General features: G+C 41.9%; 1 protein-coding gene across 1 annotated transcript in view; it reads right to left on the bottom strand.

The window, feature by feature from the left end:
- CDHR1 (cadherin related family member 1) overlaps positions 1-22,148 on the bottom strand; it is a 115,903-nt gene that overhangs the window by 48,638 nt on the left and 45,117 nt on the right. Inside the window, exons 7-12 of the mRNA XM_066598732.1 lie at positions 18,916-19,032; positions 7,545-7,688; positions 7,286-7,364; positions 4,856-4,956; positions 2,308-2,511; positions 2,067-2,219 (exon numbers count right to left, since the gene is read on the bottom strand). Of these exons, the coding sequence (XP_066454829.1) occupies positions 2,067-2,219; positions 2,308-2,511; positions 4,856-4,956; positions 7,286-7,364; positions 7,545-7,688; positions 18,916-19,032 (798 nt within the window). The remainder of the gene's footprint in view (positions 1-2,066; positions 2,220-2,307; positions 2,512-4,855; positions 4,957-7,285; positions 7,365-7,544; positions 7,689-18,915; positions 19,033-22,148) is intronic.

Genomic DNA, 22,148 nt, shown 5'->3' with positions numbered 1-22,148 from the left:
TGTCCTATCTTTTTTTACATGTGCGTTGTTTTGCGCTTCAAAATATGCACATATGAATGCTTCTATAGGAACCCATTGGTTTTTTTAGAAGTGTGCATTATGCGTGCGCAAAACACACGCTTGTCTGACCGAGGCCTTAGGGTGCATTCACATGAGCGATTTTTAAGCACATGTATAATCGCGATTTAAAATCCCATCTACATAGAACTAATGCTTTCCAATGAAAGCGGCCATGTGCATTGTTTACATGCGCGAAAAATTTGCACCTGCAAAAGATATAACATATCTCGGGTGGCAATGGACCCGGTCATGCGATTTTTTTCTACACGCAAAGTGCGATTTTTTTTTTCACACGCCTATACATGCACTTAAAAATTCCTTGTATGACTGTACTAAGTATGAAGAAGCCACTTATTAATAAATATTAATAATGTATATTGTGTAATGGGTCAAAAACGGTATTCTGATTGTATTTCATTCCTGGGCTTATGATACGTAATGCAACGGGACGGAAGCTTACATACTGTAGATGGCGGGGGCTCAGAAATGAGACTGTGCCATCCTGCAATGAGAAGCAACTGTACTGCAACAGCAGGGATCAATGAAAACAACAATCCTCGCTGTTAAACCCCTACATGCAGCAATCAACGTACATTCCGGCATGTAAAGGATTCACAAGGGGAGCGCGTTCCCTCTGTGACATCCTCGAACCTCAACAATGTGATCACGTAGAGCCGATAGGTTGACATGGCAACCGGATGGCAGACATTGGTGTCGCAGCCTGCCATATGATCATTATTGTGAGAAGCAATGCATTACCATTGAAGTCATAACATTTATGGTTCAAGTTCTCTACAGGGACATAAAAAAAGTTAAAAAAAAAATTTTAAAAATCTTCTTCGCGTACATTTCCGATTGTATAAAAAAAAATTTTAAATCTCACAAATTTAGTATTATCGTATCTGTCACGACTAGCATAGTAATTGAACATACTATTTATCCTGCACAGCAAAAAACATTTAAAAAAAACTAAATGCTTATCCCAAAAATTACAATAAAAGTGATCAAAAAAGCCGTATTTACCCTTAAAATGGTACCAATGAAAACTACAGCTGGTCACACAAAAAACAAGCACTCACAGAGCTATGTCAATGCGTAAAAAAAGTTTTGGAACTTTGAATGCCCCAAAAACTAATCATAATTTAAGAAAAATAAAGGTTTTTATTCTGCAAAAGTGGAAAAAGCTAAAAAAAAAAAAATATTTTTGGTATCGTTGTAATTGAACCAGCCTGCAGAAAACAATTTATTATGCCATTTATGCTGCGAATGCTGAAAAAAATTGTGGCAGAATTAATGTGTTTTCTCTCCCTGCTCTCTAAAATTAGAATTATATGTACCCAAAAATGGTACCAATAATAACTACAGTTTGTCATGCAAATAACAAGCCCTGATATGGCCGTGTCGAAAGAAAAAATGGCTATTGAACACTGGAGATAAATGTCCCCAAAAATAGGTAATGTCCTTAAGGGCTCAGTCAGAAGAACATGGTTTACATGCTGCTACAGCAGCGTGTAACACACACTTCTATACCAACCAATAGGTTGCTAAGGAAGTGCTCACACAGACCCTGTTAGAAAGTGCAGAATCTGTGCTTCTAAAAAAGAACGGACAGCGAGGGCCGACTCGCCTGTCTGCTCTGTGGTGCGTGCTGTCCAGGGTGCTTACCATAGGCTGCTATGAGAGTCGTGGTGAAGGCAGTCTATCCGAACCACAGACGTGCGAGCGGGCTGCTTCGCGTAGCTAGGGGCAGCCCATTCATGCGCATAATCCCTGCATGTCAGCAGCGTGGTTTACACGTTGCTTAGCAGCGTGTAAACCATGCCCGTCTGACCAAGCCCTCCCTAAGGGGTTAAAATTGATTTTTTTCCTTTAAGCAATTAGTTTTCAACATATGTACCATTAGTTCAGTTTAGGTATATCCACAGGGCTAACATTTATATCTACGTTACAGAATTGTTTGCAAGATTACAAAAAGTAAATAAAGATAATTGTAGAATTAGTCATACCTTAAACGTTAACAGATGAAACTTTTCATAGTCTATTCCCGCAGAGTTTTCCACAATTATTGTCACTTGCGCTTCATTTAATACAGTTTGTGGCACTACACGAAACATTCCTCCAGGTCCAACCAAACGCAAGTTGAATTTGGCATTTGCCCCCTAAAATTGTAAAAACAAGTAGTGCAAGAAAAAAATATAAAATCACATAAGTAAATGTAAACCAAAGGACAAAAACAAATATACAAACCTGATCTGAATCATTGACAGTGATTTTAAGTCCCCTCAGTATCTCTCCCTCTGGGGGATGTTCATACATCGTAAGTTCAAATCGATTTTGTGGTCCATTTTCGCCATAGAATGTTGGAGGGTGATTGTTCAGGTCAACAACTCTTATGGTAACAACTGTAAAGGCTTGACCCACGATCTCACCCGCAGGAGTAAGTTCAGACACCTAAACAAGCAAACATACATTAGTACATACTGCATTTTAATGAATTTAAATTGTAGGTGTAGAAGTGCATGCATTGTCCAGTGCTGAGGCCCATGATTGATGCCAATGTTGAGGCCAGTGGTCACTGTGAGACACTACATGATCAGCTGCCTGGAAATAAATGACAACTGTTGGGAAGTGAAACCATGGTGCCGATGCAGTAGGATAATTAAATAGGTAAGTATAGATTAATTTAATACTTTAGTGCATTCCTTGTGTTTAGAAAATACTTTATTCACTGAACAACCCCTTTTAAAGGGTTGACATGGGTTGACTGCACGGGACTGGTACTTTTTCTACAAAAAATGGGGTTAAGCTGTTAGGGCTGGATAATAAGTTTGATGCATCTTCAGACTATTTTTTCTAACTTTACATCTCCTTTTGGCTGATTTACCTTTCACCAGTGTTTCACACTCAATTTTTGACACACACTGTCATATCTCAAAGCCATTCCAGTCCTTGTTGGCCCATGCCTATACCCTTGAAAACCATGCACCCTTCCCAGATGTGCCACAAAAAGTGTATGTACACCAATTTTTGGAAGAAATTAAATGGAACCTGTCACTTCCTCTAGGCTGCCGTCATTGACAGATATGCTGATTCCAGTGGTCTTTCCCTTATTGGGTAAAGGGCTGTGTTTTTTTCATAACTAGCATGTTTACACAGAAGCCTGCAGCCACCCACCATTATTAATGGCTTTCTATTTATAGTATGCACTGTAATAGCTAGAAAGCTGTTAAGCATGGTGGACAGGCAGGGTTTTCTCTGCCTTGGGGCTCCTGTATAGACATGCAAGTTATGAAAGAACCCCATAAGGGACAGACCTCTGGAATCAATGTCTACGTTATCTGCCCTCCATGAGGGCTGCATAGAGAACATAGCAGGTTCCCTTTAAAACAGATCATGCTGGGTGGAAGCTGCACCTGCACTACCAACTTGAGCAGCTGCAGTATGGACGGTGCAATCTGCTTCATGCGCTGTACGTACTGACAGCTGATAGACAAGGATCCCAAGTGGTGAACCCCTGCCGATCATCTGTTGATGACAGAAAAACTACCCGCAATCCCGGACAACCTTTTTAATACAGAGTTCTGCAGCATTTCTCTTAGTAAATCTTTGTTCAATTCCTTTTACTTGTTGCCATGGCTCATGTGCATCTTCACATTAAATTTACTGGAAGTGCTGAGTTTGTTTCTTTACTGCATTTGCGAAAGGGTGGCTGCCTTCACTTCTGTCGTGCACTCCATTTACTCATCTGTTCCAGTTCTTTTAACTAGATTATACAGCCTGGCATCCTACTTTCCCATAGTCCAATCGGAGGGTTTTTGCCCAAAGATAGGTGTCTTCTTGAGTTACAAATGCATCTGATAAGGTTATCGTAGACGTGGCAGATGGGCTCATATGTTTTCATCCAAATATGCAATATTACATTTTTATGTGGTTAGTATAAACTATTGTTTCTCGACTCCGGTCCTCAAGGCACCCCAACAGGTCATGTTTTCAGGATTTCCTCAGTATTGTACAGGTGATGTAATTATTGTCGGTGCCTCAGACATTGCCACAGGTGTTCTTAGTATACGAGATCCTGAACATGACCTGTTGGGGGGCCCTGAGGACTGGAGTTGGGGAACACTATAAACAACAGTTGTGCAATATTATTCAGATATTAAATGTGTAGGGTTTCTGTTACTGTATTTGCTGCAGCTATGGCTTATGTGTACCTTCCCATTTAATTTATTTGCTGAAAGTGCTGATATCAGATCGCATTAAAGGCTCTTTCACATGAGCATATGTGTTTTTACATTTTCTCGTCCGCGCCGTAAATTTGCATAATTGGACGATGGTCCACGATAATGGCTATAATTAGCGTTTCCTCGTCCATTCACATGACCATGAGCGGCGTTTATAGCAAAAAAATATGTCGCATGCCAGAAAACCCTCACTCGGCAATAATCCTCGGGATGCCTTCAAATGCCTATTTAGAGGCACTTGTAAGCTTTTCGCAGCTTTGGACGCTGCTAAAATACCTTTTTCCTCCCTTTTTTCCAGCTCCCATAGGTCAAAAGTTAGAACCAGAACTATCTTTTCAGTCATCCATATAAGCGCCGTCGCATATTTTGGTCGCGTATGTTCCATTTTTTATGTCGCAATGTTTTTACGTGCCATATATGCACTTGTGTGAACGAATGCATTGGAAATCAATGCATCAGATGGTCATGTATATCGGTCGGGTGTAAAAATGTAGCATATATGCACTTGTGTGAATAAAGCCTAAGAGTCAAGCTAAAGAGTAAACCATCCGTACCTGGATCTTCAACTCATAAACCTCTTTCTTCAGTTCATTGGGATTTTTAATGACAGTGACAGCACCAGTAGCATTGTTTATATCAAAAGCTCCATCAGAACCTGTCAACAATAAGAAAAAAGTTTGTTCATTCTATTGTTCTCTAGGTATAAAGATGTTAGGGTGCTTTCACATCTGCGCTGGGGATTCCACCTTTCTGTTCCGTTCAGAGAAAAGGAGAACTCCAGCTGGAGGTTCTGACGCAGATGTGAAACCAGCCGAACTGTTTTAATGTGGCAGTCGATTTTTATAAAAAGTGACAGCAGAAAGTATAGTCATATGTGGTATTTTTAGCCTCTCAGAAACCAGTGCATTATTAATAGAACAGGCTAAAAAACTAACAGATGGCAACCAATATTACATTCACTAAGTCATTTATAATGTAATTAGTTTAATTAATTTAAATAAAATTAAAAAAAGTAGTAAACAAAACAATTTGTCTTCAATATTTTGGTTCATAATTTGTTTATTACTTCTAATACAAAATAGTTGAAATGGCAGGAATGATGTTTTAAAAGAATGCCAATTATCATAAATTGATTAACAGGCAAGGATAAGGCCTCCTGCACACGGGCGGATTTGCATTGCATGCTATGGCAAATCATGATTTCCTGCCCAAAGCACTTTTCCACTTGTGGGAAAGAAATTGCAGCATGCTGCGATTTTGTGCAGGCTACGTACGTCCGGCTTCCATTGAAGTCAATGGAAGCCGTCCATCCTGTGGCCATTCTGCAATCAACATTGCAGAATGGTTGTGGCTACCGCAACATTGCCATGGCAATGGTGCGGCGTCCCCTGTACTGCACATGTGCGCCTGCGCACCGGCTGGCACATCAGCAGCTGAGGACAAGATGGCGGAGAGGTAAGCTGGGGTCACCGGCCGGGCACCAGGTCGAACTCCACTGCAGGAATCCTGCATTCAGGGTCCAACCCGCCCGTGTGTAGGTGGCCTAAAACCTAGCAACAAAGGCTGCAGCCAATGGGTGACATCAGGGGAGGACACAGAAAATACATCGCCCAGTGAAAACGGTACTTGGACCTCTTGGTCTTAAATATTATCATTTTAGAAAAGCACCTTATACCTTTCTAAAAACTCTTCTGTAATTCGGACACATGAAATTCATTAGTCCAATTAATTACATATAGTCCAATGGACAATAAGAAACTGCTTTGAAGGTGTCAGTGGGCTCTATTATCTATTCAGTCCCCGTGCAGCTGCATGGGTTACTCGTATGGCATGTCCACCACCATACTTATGCAGAAGTCAATATTCAATTGTACTGGTGTGAATAGTTACTCTATATGTAGTACCAGCTTTTCTGGGTTTAGTTAACGAGAGGAGCAGGTTAAAAGCGTCAGAACCAAAATTTCTTCATAAGCATTTGCAAGGTGTTAGGTTGTGCTTTTGGGACCTGTAGTACTATGATTTTCCAGGAGTACATTTTCACAGTTGTGGCATGTTTGTGCTTGCTGGGTGTTTTCCAATCTCCACTGGTCTGCTGCATAGATTTACCAGTCCATCTGCAAGAGAAAGCTGGTATACCTTCACTCTAGGGTTTGTTTTTCTTGCATGCCTGTTATGTGTTGTGTGTGTATAGGTGTGGACAGTGTCATGTTCAATGTCTGTGCAGGTGGCCTGACATCAGGTGTGAACAGGCATGTTCAGTGTATATGTGTGTGAACAGTGATGTGTTCTGTGGGACGGTGCAGGTGGCCAGACATTAGGTATGAACAGTCCTGTTCTGGGCTGCACGCTATTCCTAGTATGTTACTGTGAACTGTGTCCTGTCCTGTTGTGGATTGTTTTCCACCCTGGGCGAGTTAGGTCCTTAGGTTCCAGTGCAGAGTCGGCCTTATCGGGACAATCACGCTGTTTGCAGGCAGGTTTCCTGGGGGTAGTTAACTCATTAGAGTAGGGACCACGAGATAACGAGGACCCTTGAAGTGGGCTTGCGGGCTTAAGAGACTTGGTCAATCCACAAACTAATACCTTGTACTTATTATAGCAATTCTATCTGGTTATGCGTGCGGGTATTATTGGTTCATGTTTTGAGTGTGGAAGAAAGGTTGGACGTAACAGACTCTACCTGTGTCATGCAGGAGGTATGCTATGGATAAGTCCTGTACGTCGTTTTGCAAGTCTTTGGTTTATGTCTTTCCCCAAGTCCTGTTGGTAGTTCTACAGTTTGCTGTCCATTGGTGGTCCATGTGCGCATTTGCGTGAGAACTGCAGGTGATGGATCTAAATCGTCCATGGTGAGGCTCAGCGTGCCCGGCAGACACAACTCAATGGCCAAATGGAGGGTACCTGATATTTTCTGGAAGGGGTGTTTTATTCCTTCATGAAAAAGGCATAATCTACGAACCCTTGCTGATCAACTTTTTTCTTACCATCAAAAAGTGAATACTGTATAGTGTTCGGATTTCCTCTGTCTCCATCAAAAGCAACCACGGAAAGTATTTCTGATCCCTAGTAAGATAATAAATATTCTCTCAGGTAATAAAATCAGATTTATGGTCACTTCTGTCATACATGTATGAGTCTGATGATATAGTTAATATTTGAATTATTTAGGTTAAGAACACTGAAAACGCATTTGTTAATGCGGTATGCATGATTAAGGGAAAAATAAAGAGGCAGAAACCTTACCAGTATAGTGTCCTCATAGACATAACCATAGTAGGGTGTTCCTACAAACACTGGCGGTGAGTCTTGGATGTCCTCAACGTTGATGGTCACCGTTGTAGTTGATGTAAATACTTGGTACTTGCCACGTAGTTTTCCACCACCATCCTTCAAGAGGCAATATACTCTATTACTTTAATTTAACGAGAACATACAGGCGTGAGGACTTTTCAAAAGAGCAGTTACTCCTACATAGATGCAAATGCTATCTAAAGAGTCGACTAATGATATAACCTTAAATAGCACAAAGTACCATAACCATCTCTCTTTATAGCATGGCGCTGGACGCTAATGTTAAGCAACATCTTCTTGCCTTACTGCTTTTTCCCGTAGGTCTTCTGCTGTGTAAATTTGCATGCAGAATCCGACTTATTCATGTGAGCCTGGCCTAAAGCCAGCGTCACACCAGCATACGCACATTTGTCCGCACCTCAGCACAACTTTTTTGCACACTCAATGAGCCTTTTTTGCACATGTGTTGGCATATTTTATGTATCAGCATGTTGATTTGAGCACGGCAATCACACACTGATTGAAATGGCTAATTCATCTAATGAGTTCCAGATGTGTTTTTTTTTCCAGTGGAATTACACATTGTATTACGCATCTCCCTGCATGTTGTGTGTGCCTTTGCACACCTCCTATTGACTTCTATGGGGAACTTTGGTGCCTAAACGTGCAGAAAAGTAGAGCATGATGATTTTTTTCGTGCGACTGAAATGTATGCAAAATACATAAATGTGATCAAATCCATTGACATCAATGGGCTCTGGATGGACATATGTCTTTTTTCAGCCTAACAGACTATGTAAGAGGAGTGTATTTAGGTATATGGAGCTGAGTGTATATAATGAAGTTGAGTGTGTATGAGTATATGTTGGTGCGCAGAGAGTATGAAGGTGTGAGGAGTGTTTTTGTTGAGTGAATGCAGGTTTTTGAATCATGTGTATATGTTGCATGTATTATACATTAGCTAGACAGGAATCAGAGGGAAGAGGGAGATGTGGGCCAATGCGCACGCACAATGAGGCAGATTTTAGAAACTCTGAAAAAAACCTTTCTTTGTTGCCCATACAACTAATTACAGTATAGCTTTCATTTCTTATGGTGATCTTAGAAAATTAAAGCTGCAGAGTGATTAGATGATATGGACAACTAAGACAGTTTTTCTTTTAGCCAGTTTTTATAAATCTGCCCCAATATGTTTTTTTTTAATATAACATTTATTATGTACAGTGTGTATTTAAATCTGGTGCCCCTTACTTTCCAGTTTATGAATCAATGGCTCCTGGGTAATTGTGCACTGCACTCTTAGCAACCCAGCAAAAGAGGTAAAATTACATTGATGTGCTACAGTGCACGTTCTGGGCAGCTAACAAAACAAGCAGCCAGGCATCAATAGTCAAACTGCTTCTCATGGGAAGGAGGTCATGCAAAGTATCTTTTGTTTATTTATAATGGCACTTAGTATTTGTGCTTGGCGCTTTAAGTGGACACTGTTACTATAAAAATCAAACATGGTTATTTATACTCTGTGGGGCACTATTACTATCACTATCTGACATGATTGTTTTCAGGGGCGATACTGAATCATAGCTGGAAAGAGTCATCATAGCGGTCTGAGCCAAGCAGATAAGAAAACAGAGAGTTAACAACTCCAATCAGAGAAGACGTCACACGTGAATTCAAACCTTTGCCACAATTGAGACTAAATTGTAGTGGATAGAATGTTCTTTAATGTGTAGATATTGCAAGACAATTGTCTTATGATATCTAGACATTCAATTATACATCATAACATGCTTAAAAGTAGGGAGTCTGCTCATGAAACTCTTTACTGGGCCCACCAATGTGCTAAAACGGCCCTAGTTCCAATCAATAATCTCCGATTTTAAAGCGAGGCAGAATATGCATAATTCAATACCTTCACAGCACCTTTCAGGTGTAACTTTAGGATTCACACACTGAGATGTTTCAGATATATTTCTCTCTATGTAATCATTTATTCTTTCCTTTCACGATACATTAATTTTAGTTGCTTTAGTTCTACATGTTCCCTCCTGTGAAAATATCACCCTACTAATACATATAATTAATATGTAACATGGTGTAAAGCAGTAGAGCACCAAGTTTCTGAAGCCTGTTTATTGAAGCCTGAAGTCAGTCTTCTATTATCTTTTATTGTAGCCAGCTGATCACAGATAGATTTGTTGTGGATGCAGAGGACTGTGAGGCAGTAAGAGGCAAGTCAAGTGAGGTGGGTTTTAATGGATCACATCTTTTGACAATCACTTAAAAGGGATTACATGGATACATTTAAATAGAAAAGGTCATATTGATGTAAAAATCTGTACTTTTTAAGTCTTAGTGTCCATATGAGATCTGTGAACTTCCTCGTTCTGTCTGCAAAATGTTGGCCTGCTGTACCCTTCCCATGAAATGCAGCCACTCTGCTAAAATTCCCATTCACAAGTCAAAAGTGGCGCCAGGGGAATGTCTGCTCCAGTAAGAAGACGACTCATTTATTAGGGTACAGAAAAACACAATCTGACACAAAGACTTGGATCATCAAGCAGTATGTTGTCTTCCTGGTGCTAGAATTTAAGCATATCGCTGATCAGGTTGACAGATTACTGGTAGGGGCTGGTGAGGACCCAGGAGTCATGGTGCATATCGGTAAAAATGACAGAGTTAGATGTAGGTGGAAGGTCCTGAAAAACAATTTCGGGAAACTAGGATGCAAGCTTAACCCCTTAGTGACCAAGCCTGTTTGCGCCTTAATGACCAGGCCAAATTTTGGAAATCTGACATGTGTCACTTTAACATAGAATAGCTCTGTAAAGATTTTGCATATCCAAGTGATTCTGACATTGTTTTTTCACCACATGTTGTACTTTATTTAGGTGGTAAAAATAGTCCGATATAATTTGTGTATATTTATTAAAAGTGCCAATATTGGGAACATTTTGAAAAAATTATCGTTTTTTCACATTTTTAATTGTAATATATCCATTATGTGAAAACATACGGTACAAACTTTTGCTAAGATATATATTTCCATTATTTACTTTATTCTGAATGCACATTTGAAAAACTTTTATGTTTTTTTAACCATTTAGGAGATGTACAAATTTAACATTACTTTTCAGCATTTTGAGGAACACTTTATTTTCCTGCACCAAGCCAAGATAGCAAAGGCTCATAGCTGTCAGAATAACAGATACCCCCACAAATGACCCTATTTTAAAAACTACACCCCTTAATGTATTCATTGAGGGGTGTCATGATTATTTTGACCCCACAGTTTTTATTCAGGAATTAATTCAATTTAGAGGAGAAAAAGTAAAATTTCATTTTTTTGCAAATATGTCATTTTAAAGACATATTTTTTTTCTATAGTTTACATGAAAAAAAGAATTTACACCCCAAAATGGATACTCCTGTTTGTCTTGTGTTCACAAATATACCCAATGTGGCCCTAATCTTATATCTGAGTGCACAACGGAGCCCAAAATGAAAGGGGAAATTGGTGGTTTTCAGAATATAGATTTTGCTTGAAGACCTTTTAGGCCCCATAGCACACTTGTAGAGTTCTTGAGCGCCCAAAACAATAGAGAACCCCCACAAATGACCCCATTTTGAAAACTAGACCCCTTAACAAATTTATCTAGGGGTGTACTACCTATTTTGATGCCACAGTTTTGGAATGAATTCAAGCAAAGCAAAAGGAAAAAATTGTGATTTTCATTTTTTTGGCAATTCTGTCACATTAAAAACAGCTTTTTATGTACAGCACACATGTGAATGAAGATTTGCACCCCAAAATGGATACCCCTGTTTGTGCTGTTTTCAGAAATATACCCATTGTGGCCCTAATCTTATGTCTGGATGAACAACAGGGCCCAAAATAAAAGGAGCAGTCGGTGGCTTTTAGAACATAAATTTTGCTTGAAGTCCTTTTATGCCCCATAGCCCACTTGTAGAGTTCTTGAGCGCCCAAAACAATAGAGAACCCCCACAAATGACCTCATTTTGAAAACTAGACCCCATAACACGTTCATCTAGGGGTGTACTGTGTATTTTAACCCTACAATTTTTGAATTGATCTAAGCAAAGCAGTAGGAAAAAATTACGATTTTCATTTTTTGGGCAATTGCGTCAATTTAAAAAGGTTTTTTGTGCAGCACACATATAAATGAAGACTTTCACCCCAAAATGGATACCCCTGCTTGTCCCGTGTTCAGAAACATACCCATTGTGGCCCTAATCTACTTACAGGACACATGGCCTATAATGAAAGGAACACCCGTTGGATTTCAGGGTACAACTGAACAAATTCCAGGCCCCATCGCCTACTTATAGAGCCATTGAGCGGCCAAAACGATAAGGAACCCCTTCAAATGACGCCATTTTGAAAACTGGACCCCTTAACAAATTCATCTAGGGGTGTACTGCTTATTTTGACCCTACAGTATTTGAATGAATCTAAGCAAAGCAGAAAGAAAAATTTTCAATTTACTATTTTTGGCAATTTTTTCTATTTAAAAACAGTTTTTTTTGTACAGCGTACATAGGAATGAAGACGTTCACCCCAAAATGGATACTCCGTTTGTCCCGAGTTTAGAAACATACCCATTGTGGCCCTAATCTACTTACAGGGCCCATGGCAAGGCCTATAATGGAGGGAACACCCGTTGGATTGCAGGGCACAACTGAATAAATTCCAGGCCCCATTGCTCATTTGTATGGAACAAAAATTAACTCCCTAAAAATATCGCCCCTCCCCCCCCCCCCCGCGCGCCCTTTTCGGCGTTCCCCAAATCTTAGATAAAAGTAATAATGTGAACTGTGTGGTATTTCCGAAGACGGGTAATTACGGAGGTTGGTTGGAATGGGCACATGGGGCAATAAAACCGGTATCCCCCTGCTCTTATGCTTTTTGGGGGTCATTTCTTGACCTCAGTGGCGGGTATGGGGTGTAAAAAGTGGCATTCTGTGAGTCTTCGTAAGCTTGCGGAGGTGCGGCGGTCTCGCACAGAAGGCGCTCAACAAGCTGCTCCTGGAACTGCAGGAAGGCAAGCATTTCCGGGGCTTCTTGTAAAATACGCATCACAGGTAGCGGTCTGAATAACGCCGGGCTCACGCAGCCGTAGGCGGAATCCGCTTGCGGAGGCCCGCAGCGGATCCCAGCTGTGAGCCCGGCTGTGACCCTGCGTACGGACGCGTAATGTACTGTGCATAACTGCCTACTCACACAGGCGGTCATTCGCAGTACACTTTTTTTTTTTGTTTGTATTTCCCACACCGTCGCTTAGCGATGACGCAGGTACCCGCAGCCCGTACACAACGTAGTTGCGTATGGGCAGCGGGTATATCTACGACCATGGAGCACAATGGGCTCTACGTTGCGGATATCCGGAGTAAAATAGAAGCTGCTGTGTTCTCTTTTCTGCGAGTGGATTACGCAATTCCGACCCACTAATGTGGGCGGAATTGTGTAATCCAATGCGATTGATCTGCGTATTACCGTGGATCAGCTGCATGCGGAATCTAATTCCTATCCGGTCATGTGAGACCAACCTATGTTAGATTGCTACTTTTTTATTACGTGACCGGGGACCGCTCAACGAGGCCATCCATCACTGCTCCAGAAGATTTTAAGTTTCCTGGGCTCCCCGACTCCTGCGCATGTGTCCGGCATTTTGCCGGCAGTCGCATGTGCAGAATCCGGCAAGGTTCATGAAGGAGGATTGCGTCGGGGTTCAAATACGGAGGCCTCCGGTAAAAAGTTTCCTCTCCTCTCACTGATCGCATCGGTGAGGGGAGATGAAAATTCAATTTTTTTTTAAACTTTTACGTGACCGCCATTATCCATTGTATAACGGCGAACACGTGACCAGGAACCGCTCACCACGGCCCCCCGTGAAAGCTCCAGGCTCTTGGCTAAGTTTTGTAGCCAGGAGCAGGGAGAATTTAAATTAACCTGGCAATCCACAGCTTTTGCGCATGCGTCCGCCATTTTGGCGACAGGCATGTGCACAGAAGCTGGGGTAAGGTCCGTGGATAAATCCGGGGGCCTTATGTACGTACTTTCATCCCCCCTTACGGATATGATCCGTGAGGGGAGATGAAACGTAAGCTTTTAAAACTTTTTTTAAACCTTTTAAAACTTTTTTTTAACTTTTTTACTTTTTTACACTTTTTTTTAACTTTACATGATCACTGTTATCCATTGGATAGCAGTGATCATGTCCCCGGTGAAATCTTTCTGCTCCTGGCTACACATGGCAGCCAGGAGCAGAGCGATTTTGAATTTCCCGGGGCTCGAGCCCTTCTGTGCATGCGCCCGATGTCAATCATTGGGCGCGCATGCGCAGACGGGGACTTCGGGTCCCGAAACACAGGGGACATCGGCGGACCTGAGGTGAGTATTTTCACCTCCCCTCATGTATTTTCTACAATGTATTCACTCAAGAAAATAAAAAAATGCACACTGATAAAGAAAAACTCTCCACTAAGGCCGGTGACATTAAAAATACGTATTACAGGTAGCGGTCTGAATAACGACGGGCTCACGCAGCCGTAGGTGGAATCCACTTGCAGAGGCCCGCAACGGATCCCAGCTGTGAGCCCGGCTGTGACCCTGCGTACGGCTGCGTAATGTACTGCGCATAACTACGTACTTACATACACTTTTTTTTTACTTTACATGATCACTGTTGTCCATTGGATAACAGTGATCATGTCCCCGGTATAATCTCTCTGCTCCTGGCTACACATGGTAGCCAGGAGCAGAGGGATTTTGAATTTCCCGGGGCTCGAGCCCCTCTGTGCACGCGCCCGATGATTGACGTCGGGCGCGCATGCGCAGAAGGGGACTTCGGGTCCCGGGACATCGGGGAGGACCCAGGTGAGTATTTTCACCTCCCCTCATGGATCCGATCCATGAGGGGAGGTGAAACTTTACTTTTTTAAAAACTTTTGTGCACTTTTCCGCGATTGCTGTTATCCATTGGATAACGTCGATCGTACTACCTACAGGAGGTGGGAGCCAGGAGATTTAAATTTCCCGTGGCTCCAGGCCTTCTGCGCATGTGGCTGACGTAATGTCGCCTGGCGCGCATGCGCAGAAGGCCGGCTTCAGGGCCCGGAGGACCAGTACCACAGGGAGCAGTGCGGCAGACGGGGTTGAGTAATGTCAGCTGCCCTGATGGATCCGATCCATGAGGGCAGCTGAATCTTTCACTTTTTTTAAACTTTTTTTTTACTTTTATGCGATCGGCGCTATCGATTGGATAGCGCTGATCGCATTGCCGGGGGATGACACGTCCAGAGCCTGAGGGGCATTAATCTTAAGAGGACGCATAATTCTACGTCCTCTAGGATTAAAGCCCACTCAGGCAGGACGTAGTTTCCCGATGGGGCCGTCACTAAGGGGTTAAGAGAGACAAATCGCCAGGTCCTGATGGCATACACCCCCGGGTTCTAAGGGAATTAAGTAATGTGATAGACAGACTGTTGTTTCTTTTATTTAAGGACTCTATAGTGACAGGATCTGATCTACTGGATTGACGCATTGCCAATGTTGCACCAATATTTGAAAAGGGGTGGAAAAGTGAACCAAGAAACTACTGGCCAGTATGTCTTACATTTATTGTGGGTAAAATCTTTCAAGGGTTTCTAAGAGATGCTATCCTGGAATACCTCAAGGAAAAGGGCTGTATAACTCCTGATCAGCATAGGTTTATGAACTGTTGCCCCCTACTGTCAAAACAATTTGATCAGCTTTTACGAGGAGGTAAGTTCTAGACTGGACCAGGGAAAGTTATTGGATCTTGTGTATCTGGACTTTTCCAAAGCGTGTGATACTGTGCCATATAAAAGGTTGGTATGTGAAGGGAGAATGGTTGGTCTGGGTGAGAATGTCTGTAAGTGAGTAAGTAACTGGTCAGTGATAGAAAGCAGAAGGTGGTTATAAATGGTACATACTCTGAATGGGTCACAGTTACTAGTGGGGTACCACAGGGATCTGTAGTGGGCCATATTCTTTTATATATATATATATATATATATATATATATATATATATATATATATATATATATATATATTTTTTTTATTTTTTTTTTAATGACCTGGTAGAAGGATTGTACAGTAAAATATCAATATTTGCAGATGACACAAAACTGTGTAAATTAATTACCACTAGAGAGGATAGAATGAGGTTGTAAATGGATCTGGATAAGTTAGAGGCTTGCGCAGAAAAGTGGCAAATGAGGTTTAACACTGATAAATGTAAGGTTCTGCACATGGACAGAGGAAATACATGTCACTATTACACACTAAATGGGAAACCACTGGGTAACACGGATATGGAAAAGGACTTGGCAATTTTAGTTAGGCCTCCTGTCAACGAGCGATATTTCACTGCGTTACCCTCGGCGATAATCCGCACGTGGTTAACGCAGTGAACGCTTCCTATAGGATAACTATGGAAAGTGCCGCCCAATGTACATGAGCGGAAAATCACTTGCATTTTTCCATTCGCGTCTAAAAATCGCGGCATGCCATGATCGCGGAAAATCGCAATGATAAAGTGCTTCCTGGTGGCAGCTCCCACGGTGGAAATCTGTGGTGGTATATCACACTTCCCGTGGACAGGCGGCCTTAACTGTAAGCTTAATTGTAACAACCAGTGTCAGGCAGCTGCTGCCAGGGCAAATAAGATCATGGGGTGCATCAAAAGAGGAATGGGGGCACATGATGACAGCATTGTTTTTCTGCTTTACAATTCTCTGGTCAGACCACACATGGAATACTGTGTACAGTTTTGGGCACTGGTACTCAGGAAAGACATATCAAAGCTTGGATGGGTATAAAAACTGGCAACAAAATTAATACATGGAATGGGTGGACTACAATAGGTTATCAAAATAGGGTTATTTAGCTTAGAAATAAGACAATAAGAAGGCTTAGGGGCGAGCGAATAACTATGTATAAACATATCAGGGAACAATACAGGGATCTATCTTAAGATTTATCTATACCCAGGACTGTAATAAGGGGGCGCTCTCTACGTCTGGAGGTAAGTCATTTTCTACACCGACATAGAGGGTTTTTTTTTTTACTGTAAGAGCAGTGAGACTATGGAACTCCCTGCCTGAGGACATGGTTATGGCGAACTTGCTAAAAGAGTACAAGAGGGGTCTGGACGTCTCTCTTGAGTGTAATATTATAGTCACTGATTACTTCAGAAGGTTCAGTGATCCAGGGATTATTCTGATTGCCAGATTTTTAGTCAGGAAGGCATTTTTTCCAGTAAATGAAGAAAACTGGTTTCTACCTCATGGGATTTTTTGCCTTCCTATGAATCAACAGTACAGGATAATAGGCTAAACTAGATGGAGAAATGTCTTTTTTCAGCATTACACAATATGTTACATCAGATATTCTAAATTTAACTAGATTTATTTTAGTGCAGGAAAGACAGTATAAATGTTCAGGCTACACAACTCTCAAGATGGGGTTACATAGGTGCAGGTTCCTGATGACTGGACTATTTCTCACACAGTTCATGCACAGAAGAAGAAAAACCGAACGGCACACCAAGTTGAGATTCTTATTGAATGCTATTTTATTGAACTAAAAAAGAAAAATAGAATCCCGCTGGTGGATAGACTCTAATATGTATGCATATACGATGTTTAAGAGCCTCAGGCTGGCAGCCTGGGGAGTGTAGAAGGCAGTTTCCTGGATTGTAAAGCCCCCCCTTGTTTGCAGAATCCCTCCTGCTCCTTCCTATCCTTTCCTTTTGAGGGCTCTGAGCGGCTGCCAGCTTAAGAAAAAATTGGAGTGAGGAGGATATATATATATATATATATATATATATATACACACACATACATATATATACACAAGGTGAAATGTCTATTTCACTATCTGAGCCAGCGGAATGAAATGTGCCGGACACATCCTGTACTGCTAACCGTTATCAGAATATGCAGCTTGATAGAATCACACGCTCATAACCTCAGGGCACATTTTTTACCTGCACATAACCCTCAGGTGTCATTTGTCGGCACATTGCTCATTCCTGCCCCTGCCCCCTCCATCGAACACGAAAAGATGGCACTGGTTTTTCATATGAAACCACGTGATGTCGGACGTCCATGACGACAGCAACTCACGCAGGACTGAATATAAAAAGACCACATTTGGACCACCCAATCCCATCCTTTGATTTCCAACCACTTATTGCTTCCTGCTGCCCATAAAGGGCAATTAACGCATCATGCTATATAAGATGCTATACGCCTACTAGTAAACAGAGTCAGGAAGACTTTCTACTCTGACAGTCTTGTCTCCGTGTGATCTCTGCCATTATGCGCACAATCTCTGAACATAAACCTGGAAGGGTGCAAACATTCCTATTGATTACGCCGTGGACCCCAAAATAAATCCATGTCAGGAGAAGGAGGGAGTAGGAAAGAAAGGAGGACAAGAGCAGGGAAGGAACTGAGGGCTGCATTTTGTGTCCCTTCACTATGAAGGAATGCTGCCATCCAATAGGTGGCGCTGCAGAGTTATTGTTCCATCTTCTTTATTATAATATTATTCCCTAGGAGCATGGATGGCCTTATAAGTCTCCTCACTCACCTTCTTGGTGCTCTCCCTAAGGAGAGATGTTACCCCTCCCAGGCTAGCTAAGTGACATGGCCCATATACCAACATTTAACTACACCCCTGGGTTATACATTCTGTACAGTAAGTCAATTTGTTTCTTAAAGCATGAATAATTTTCTCTTTATCAAACTTTGCAAAATCAGTCCCTACTAGAGTATGGAGCAGAGTACAGACCTTTACAATATAAGAAGCCGGAAAGAGTTGTTATATATAGAGTTTTGAAAGTTGAAAGTAACAAAAGACATTTGTATAAAACTAAGAAATATTTGTCCAATTCCTCAAAAAACAAAAAAGAAGCAGAAAATGTCTTAATATAAGATAATGCACAAGACTACTGGGGCTGGTGATTAGCTTCAGTGGTTACACGCTGGCATGATACATCATCACTGGCAGCATGTAAACAACGGCGCTGGATTAACGGAGGATTTAAAAAGTGAGTAGTGCTTTCTTTTATTCCAGGATATTTGTTGTTTCCTTGAATAATTGGACAACCCCTTTAGGGGCTTTTACCCACTAAGGTTTTTTTAACGCTGCGATATCGCTGCGATTTTTACAATGGGACCTTCTAATGTTAAAATCACATCGCACAAAAATCGCAAAAAAACGCTAGTGGGTAAAAGCCCTAATTGTGTTAATAAAATAATGTACATACCTTTGCTAGGACTGTGACAAAATGAGTTCTTGATTTTTCAAAGTCCAACGACACCCCAGCTTTAATACGAAGAACACCACTATGACGATCCACTGTGAATTTGGCGCTATGCGAATCCTGAAAATAAAGGTGTTAAATGTGTCATAAATGATCTTTTTATAGAGTGTTGTATTTTGCTCAGGAAACCGCTGCTGAAAATAACTCTGCTTCATTTACAGTAAGTACAATTAAGATGTTCTAATCTTCCTTGCTGGAAGCTGCTTAACTCCAGCGTCTATTAGCAGAAATGAGAAAACCTGAACAATGTAGGCAGTGCCTCTTATTCAATGTAAATGTCTAATTTCTTCATACTAGAGGACATTAGACAGACTTCATAGAACGCAATCGATACTTGAGGTGCAGTGCCTAAACTGGACACGAATCTAGTTTACTGATGCATCTGGGTCGCTGGATGAGTGCATTACATGAACATCACACCGCAATTGGGGCCATATGTCTGCAGTCGAGGACTTTTCAACAACATTTTTAAGTTTCTTACAATGCACCTCTAACTCACTGCTGCTTTGCAGCTTTAATCAAGGACGCACCCTTCTTCCATCAGCCTCCTACACACACTTTAACACCTTAAGGACCAGGCTGTTTTGTACCTAAAGGACCAGACACTTTTAAGAGATTTTACTGTCATATTATTTCCCTGCAGCTACCAAAATTATTTTTGCCGCATTTTGTTTCTGTAATGAAAAGGGCTGTTCTTTTATATCTTTTTTAATTGACTTTTTTTTAGTTTTATTTAAAAAGCTTAAAAATGATTTTTTTTAAAATTTATAGTTGTATTTTTTTAAATTAGTATATTTACGCTAAAATAAAGTACATGAATGGGTTCCTCACTTCGTTTCAGACGTTTTGATATATAATATGTATAGTTTGGGATTACAGGGCGCATACGGCGACAGTTCTGGTTCGTGTCGGCTTTGGGTCATTTTTTTTTTTATGCATATATTTTTATTTTATTAGGTTTTTTTTTTACTTTTTTTTGTAACAATTATTTTTACCATTTATGACCTCCGTGACGTTGCATAACCTCTGGGGGTCTTTCACATTCTCTTTTTTTTCACACTTTTCCACTGTAGTTGCAGCGTTCATAGGAGCCCATTTAAGGGTAAAACATCTCCCTGTAGTGACAATAGTCACTGGCAGAGCTGCTCAGGGTCTACTGGGACCCTGCCATTTTGCTGTGACAGAGGGCCTTCAGCGGTCACATCATCACTGGGTCGCATAGTAAAAGTAATACTTTCACTTTCACTTTTTAGTACATAGCTCTAATTGAGAGCCAGCAAAGGAGAAGGCAGGAGTGGTTAAAAACCGCTTGTTCCCTCTTCTCTGGGTCCTCTGCTGTGTCTGACAGCTGAGGACCCGACCTGCTCCTGCTTGCAGGAACATAGGCTTTAATCCTGTGTCATGTTTCTGCTATTGGGTGGGATTAAAGCTGATTTTAAAATGGCGACAAAATCGTGCAAGATTTGTGCATTGCGAGTCGCACAAATCTCGCACAAATATGAACCCCATTAATTTGAATGGGTACATACACGAGTGAAGTTTTCTCACATGGCACCGCAATGTGATGCTATACGAGAAACACATTGCAGCATGTTCTATTTTCCTGCGATATCGCCCATTTTGTTTAATAGGGCTGGCGACAGCAGTGTTAACCCATTGACAGCAATGGAAGAACTCCGCGATCCTCTGTGACAGCAACGTCAGGTGAATCCTTCATCCTGTGGGGAATACCTTCAGATGCGGCTCCCATTGCTCTCCTATTGCTTTCAATGGGGCCATCGCTGCCGCCAGCCCCATTGAAAGCAATGGGATGAAGGGATTCCTTGCTGTGATGTGAGGCTGTTTTCACATAGTGGAAAGTGCGATATATCGCCCTCACCCGTGTGACACTACCTAAAGCCCATGACCAAGCGCCGTATATTTACAGCGCTTGCTCCTTAAGGGCTCGGTCAGACGAGCGTTTATTTTTTGCGCACCTATGTATGCAAAAAAAAGTGTGTCTGCTAGAACCATTGGTTTCCTATGAAGTGTTTACATGTGCGTTTTTTTTACAGGCGCAAAATACTCGCACCCGCAAAAGATAGGACATGCGTGCGCCGGTAAGGTCCGTGCTGCGAATAACATTGTGTGGTGTTACAGGGAGTCCCCTCATCACTGAACACTATGACAGCACTGTCACAGTGTTCAGTGATGATAGGACTGCAGCGGAAATGGAAGAATACCCTGCCACAGCTGTGGCAGAGGATTGAAATGTTCTCCCAATGCATTCATTGGGGCCGATGCTGCTGACGCCCCTTTGAAGGCAATGCGATGCTGGCAACTCGCCGCAGTGATTTTTGGGGAAAGGCTTGAAATATAAGCCCTTTCCTGAATATAAGACCTAGCTGAAGGAAAAAGGGGGAAAAAAATTAATACATTATATAGCAGCACTGTTGGGGCTCCGACGCTTCTTCTCTCTGGCTCTCCGGCAGTGTTCTTCATCATTTTCTTCTGGCCGGGGATTTAAAAATCCCCGCCCCTGAAAGTGATGCGTTTGATTGGCTGTGACTAGAGATGAGCGAACGTGTTCGTCCGAGCTTGATATTCGTGCGAATATTAGGGTGTTCGGGATGTTCGTTATTCGTAACGAACACCATGCGGTGTTCGGGTTACTTTCACTTCCTTCCCTGAGACGTTAGCGCGCTTTTCTGGCCAATTGAAAGACAGGGAAGGCATTACAACTTCCCCCTGTGTTGTTCCAGCCCTATACCACCCCCCTGCTGTGAGTGGCTGGGGTGATCAGGTGTCCGCCGAATATAAAAGTCGGCCCCTCCCGCGGCTCGCCTCAGATGCCGTGTGAGTTAGATGAGGGACAGTGCTGTTTGTACCGGAGCTGCTGTAGGGAAAGAATTGGTAGCTAGTGTAGGCTTCAAGACCCCCAAAGGTCCTTATTAGGGCCACTGATAGCTGTGTGTTGGCTGCTGTTAGCAGTGGCAATTATTTTTTTTCTCAAAATCGCCTCTGCAGAGCGTTGCACCCGGCATTAGGGACAGAAGTGCTGCATAGGCAGGGAGAGTGTTAGGAGTGAGTGTAGCCTTCAAGAACCTCAACGGTCCTTTCTAGGGCCATATTTAACCGTGTGCAGTACTGTGCTGGCTGCTGTTAGCTGTGCTGCATTTTTTTTTTCTTCTCAAAAT

This window comes from Eleutherodactylus coqui, chromosome 4 (assembly GCF_035609145.1).
Source record: "Eleutherodactylus coqui strain aEleCoq1 chromosome 4, aEleCoq1.hap1, whole genome shotgun sequence".
In the NCBI taxonomy this organism is placed as follows: domain Eukaryota; kingdom Metazoa; phylum Chordata; class Amphibia; order Anura; family Eleutherodactylidae; genus Eleutherodactylus; species Eleutherodactylus coqui.
This window is presented reverse-complemented; position numbering and strand designations above follow the sequence as displayed.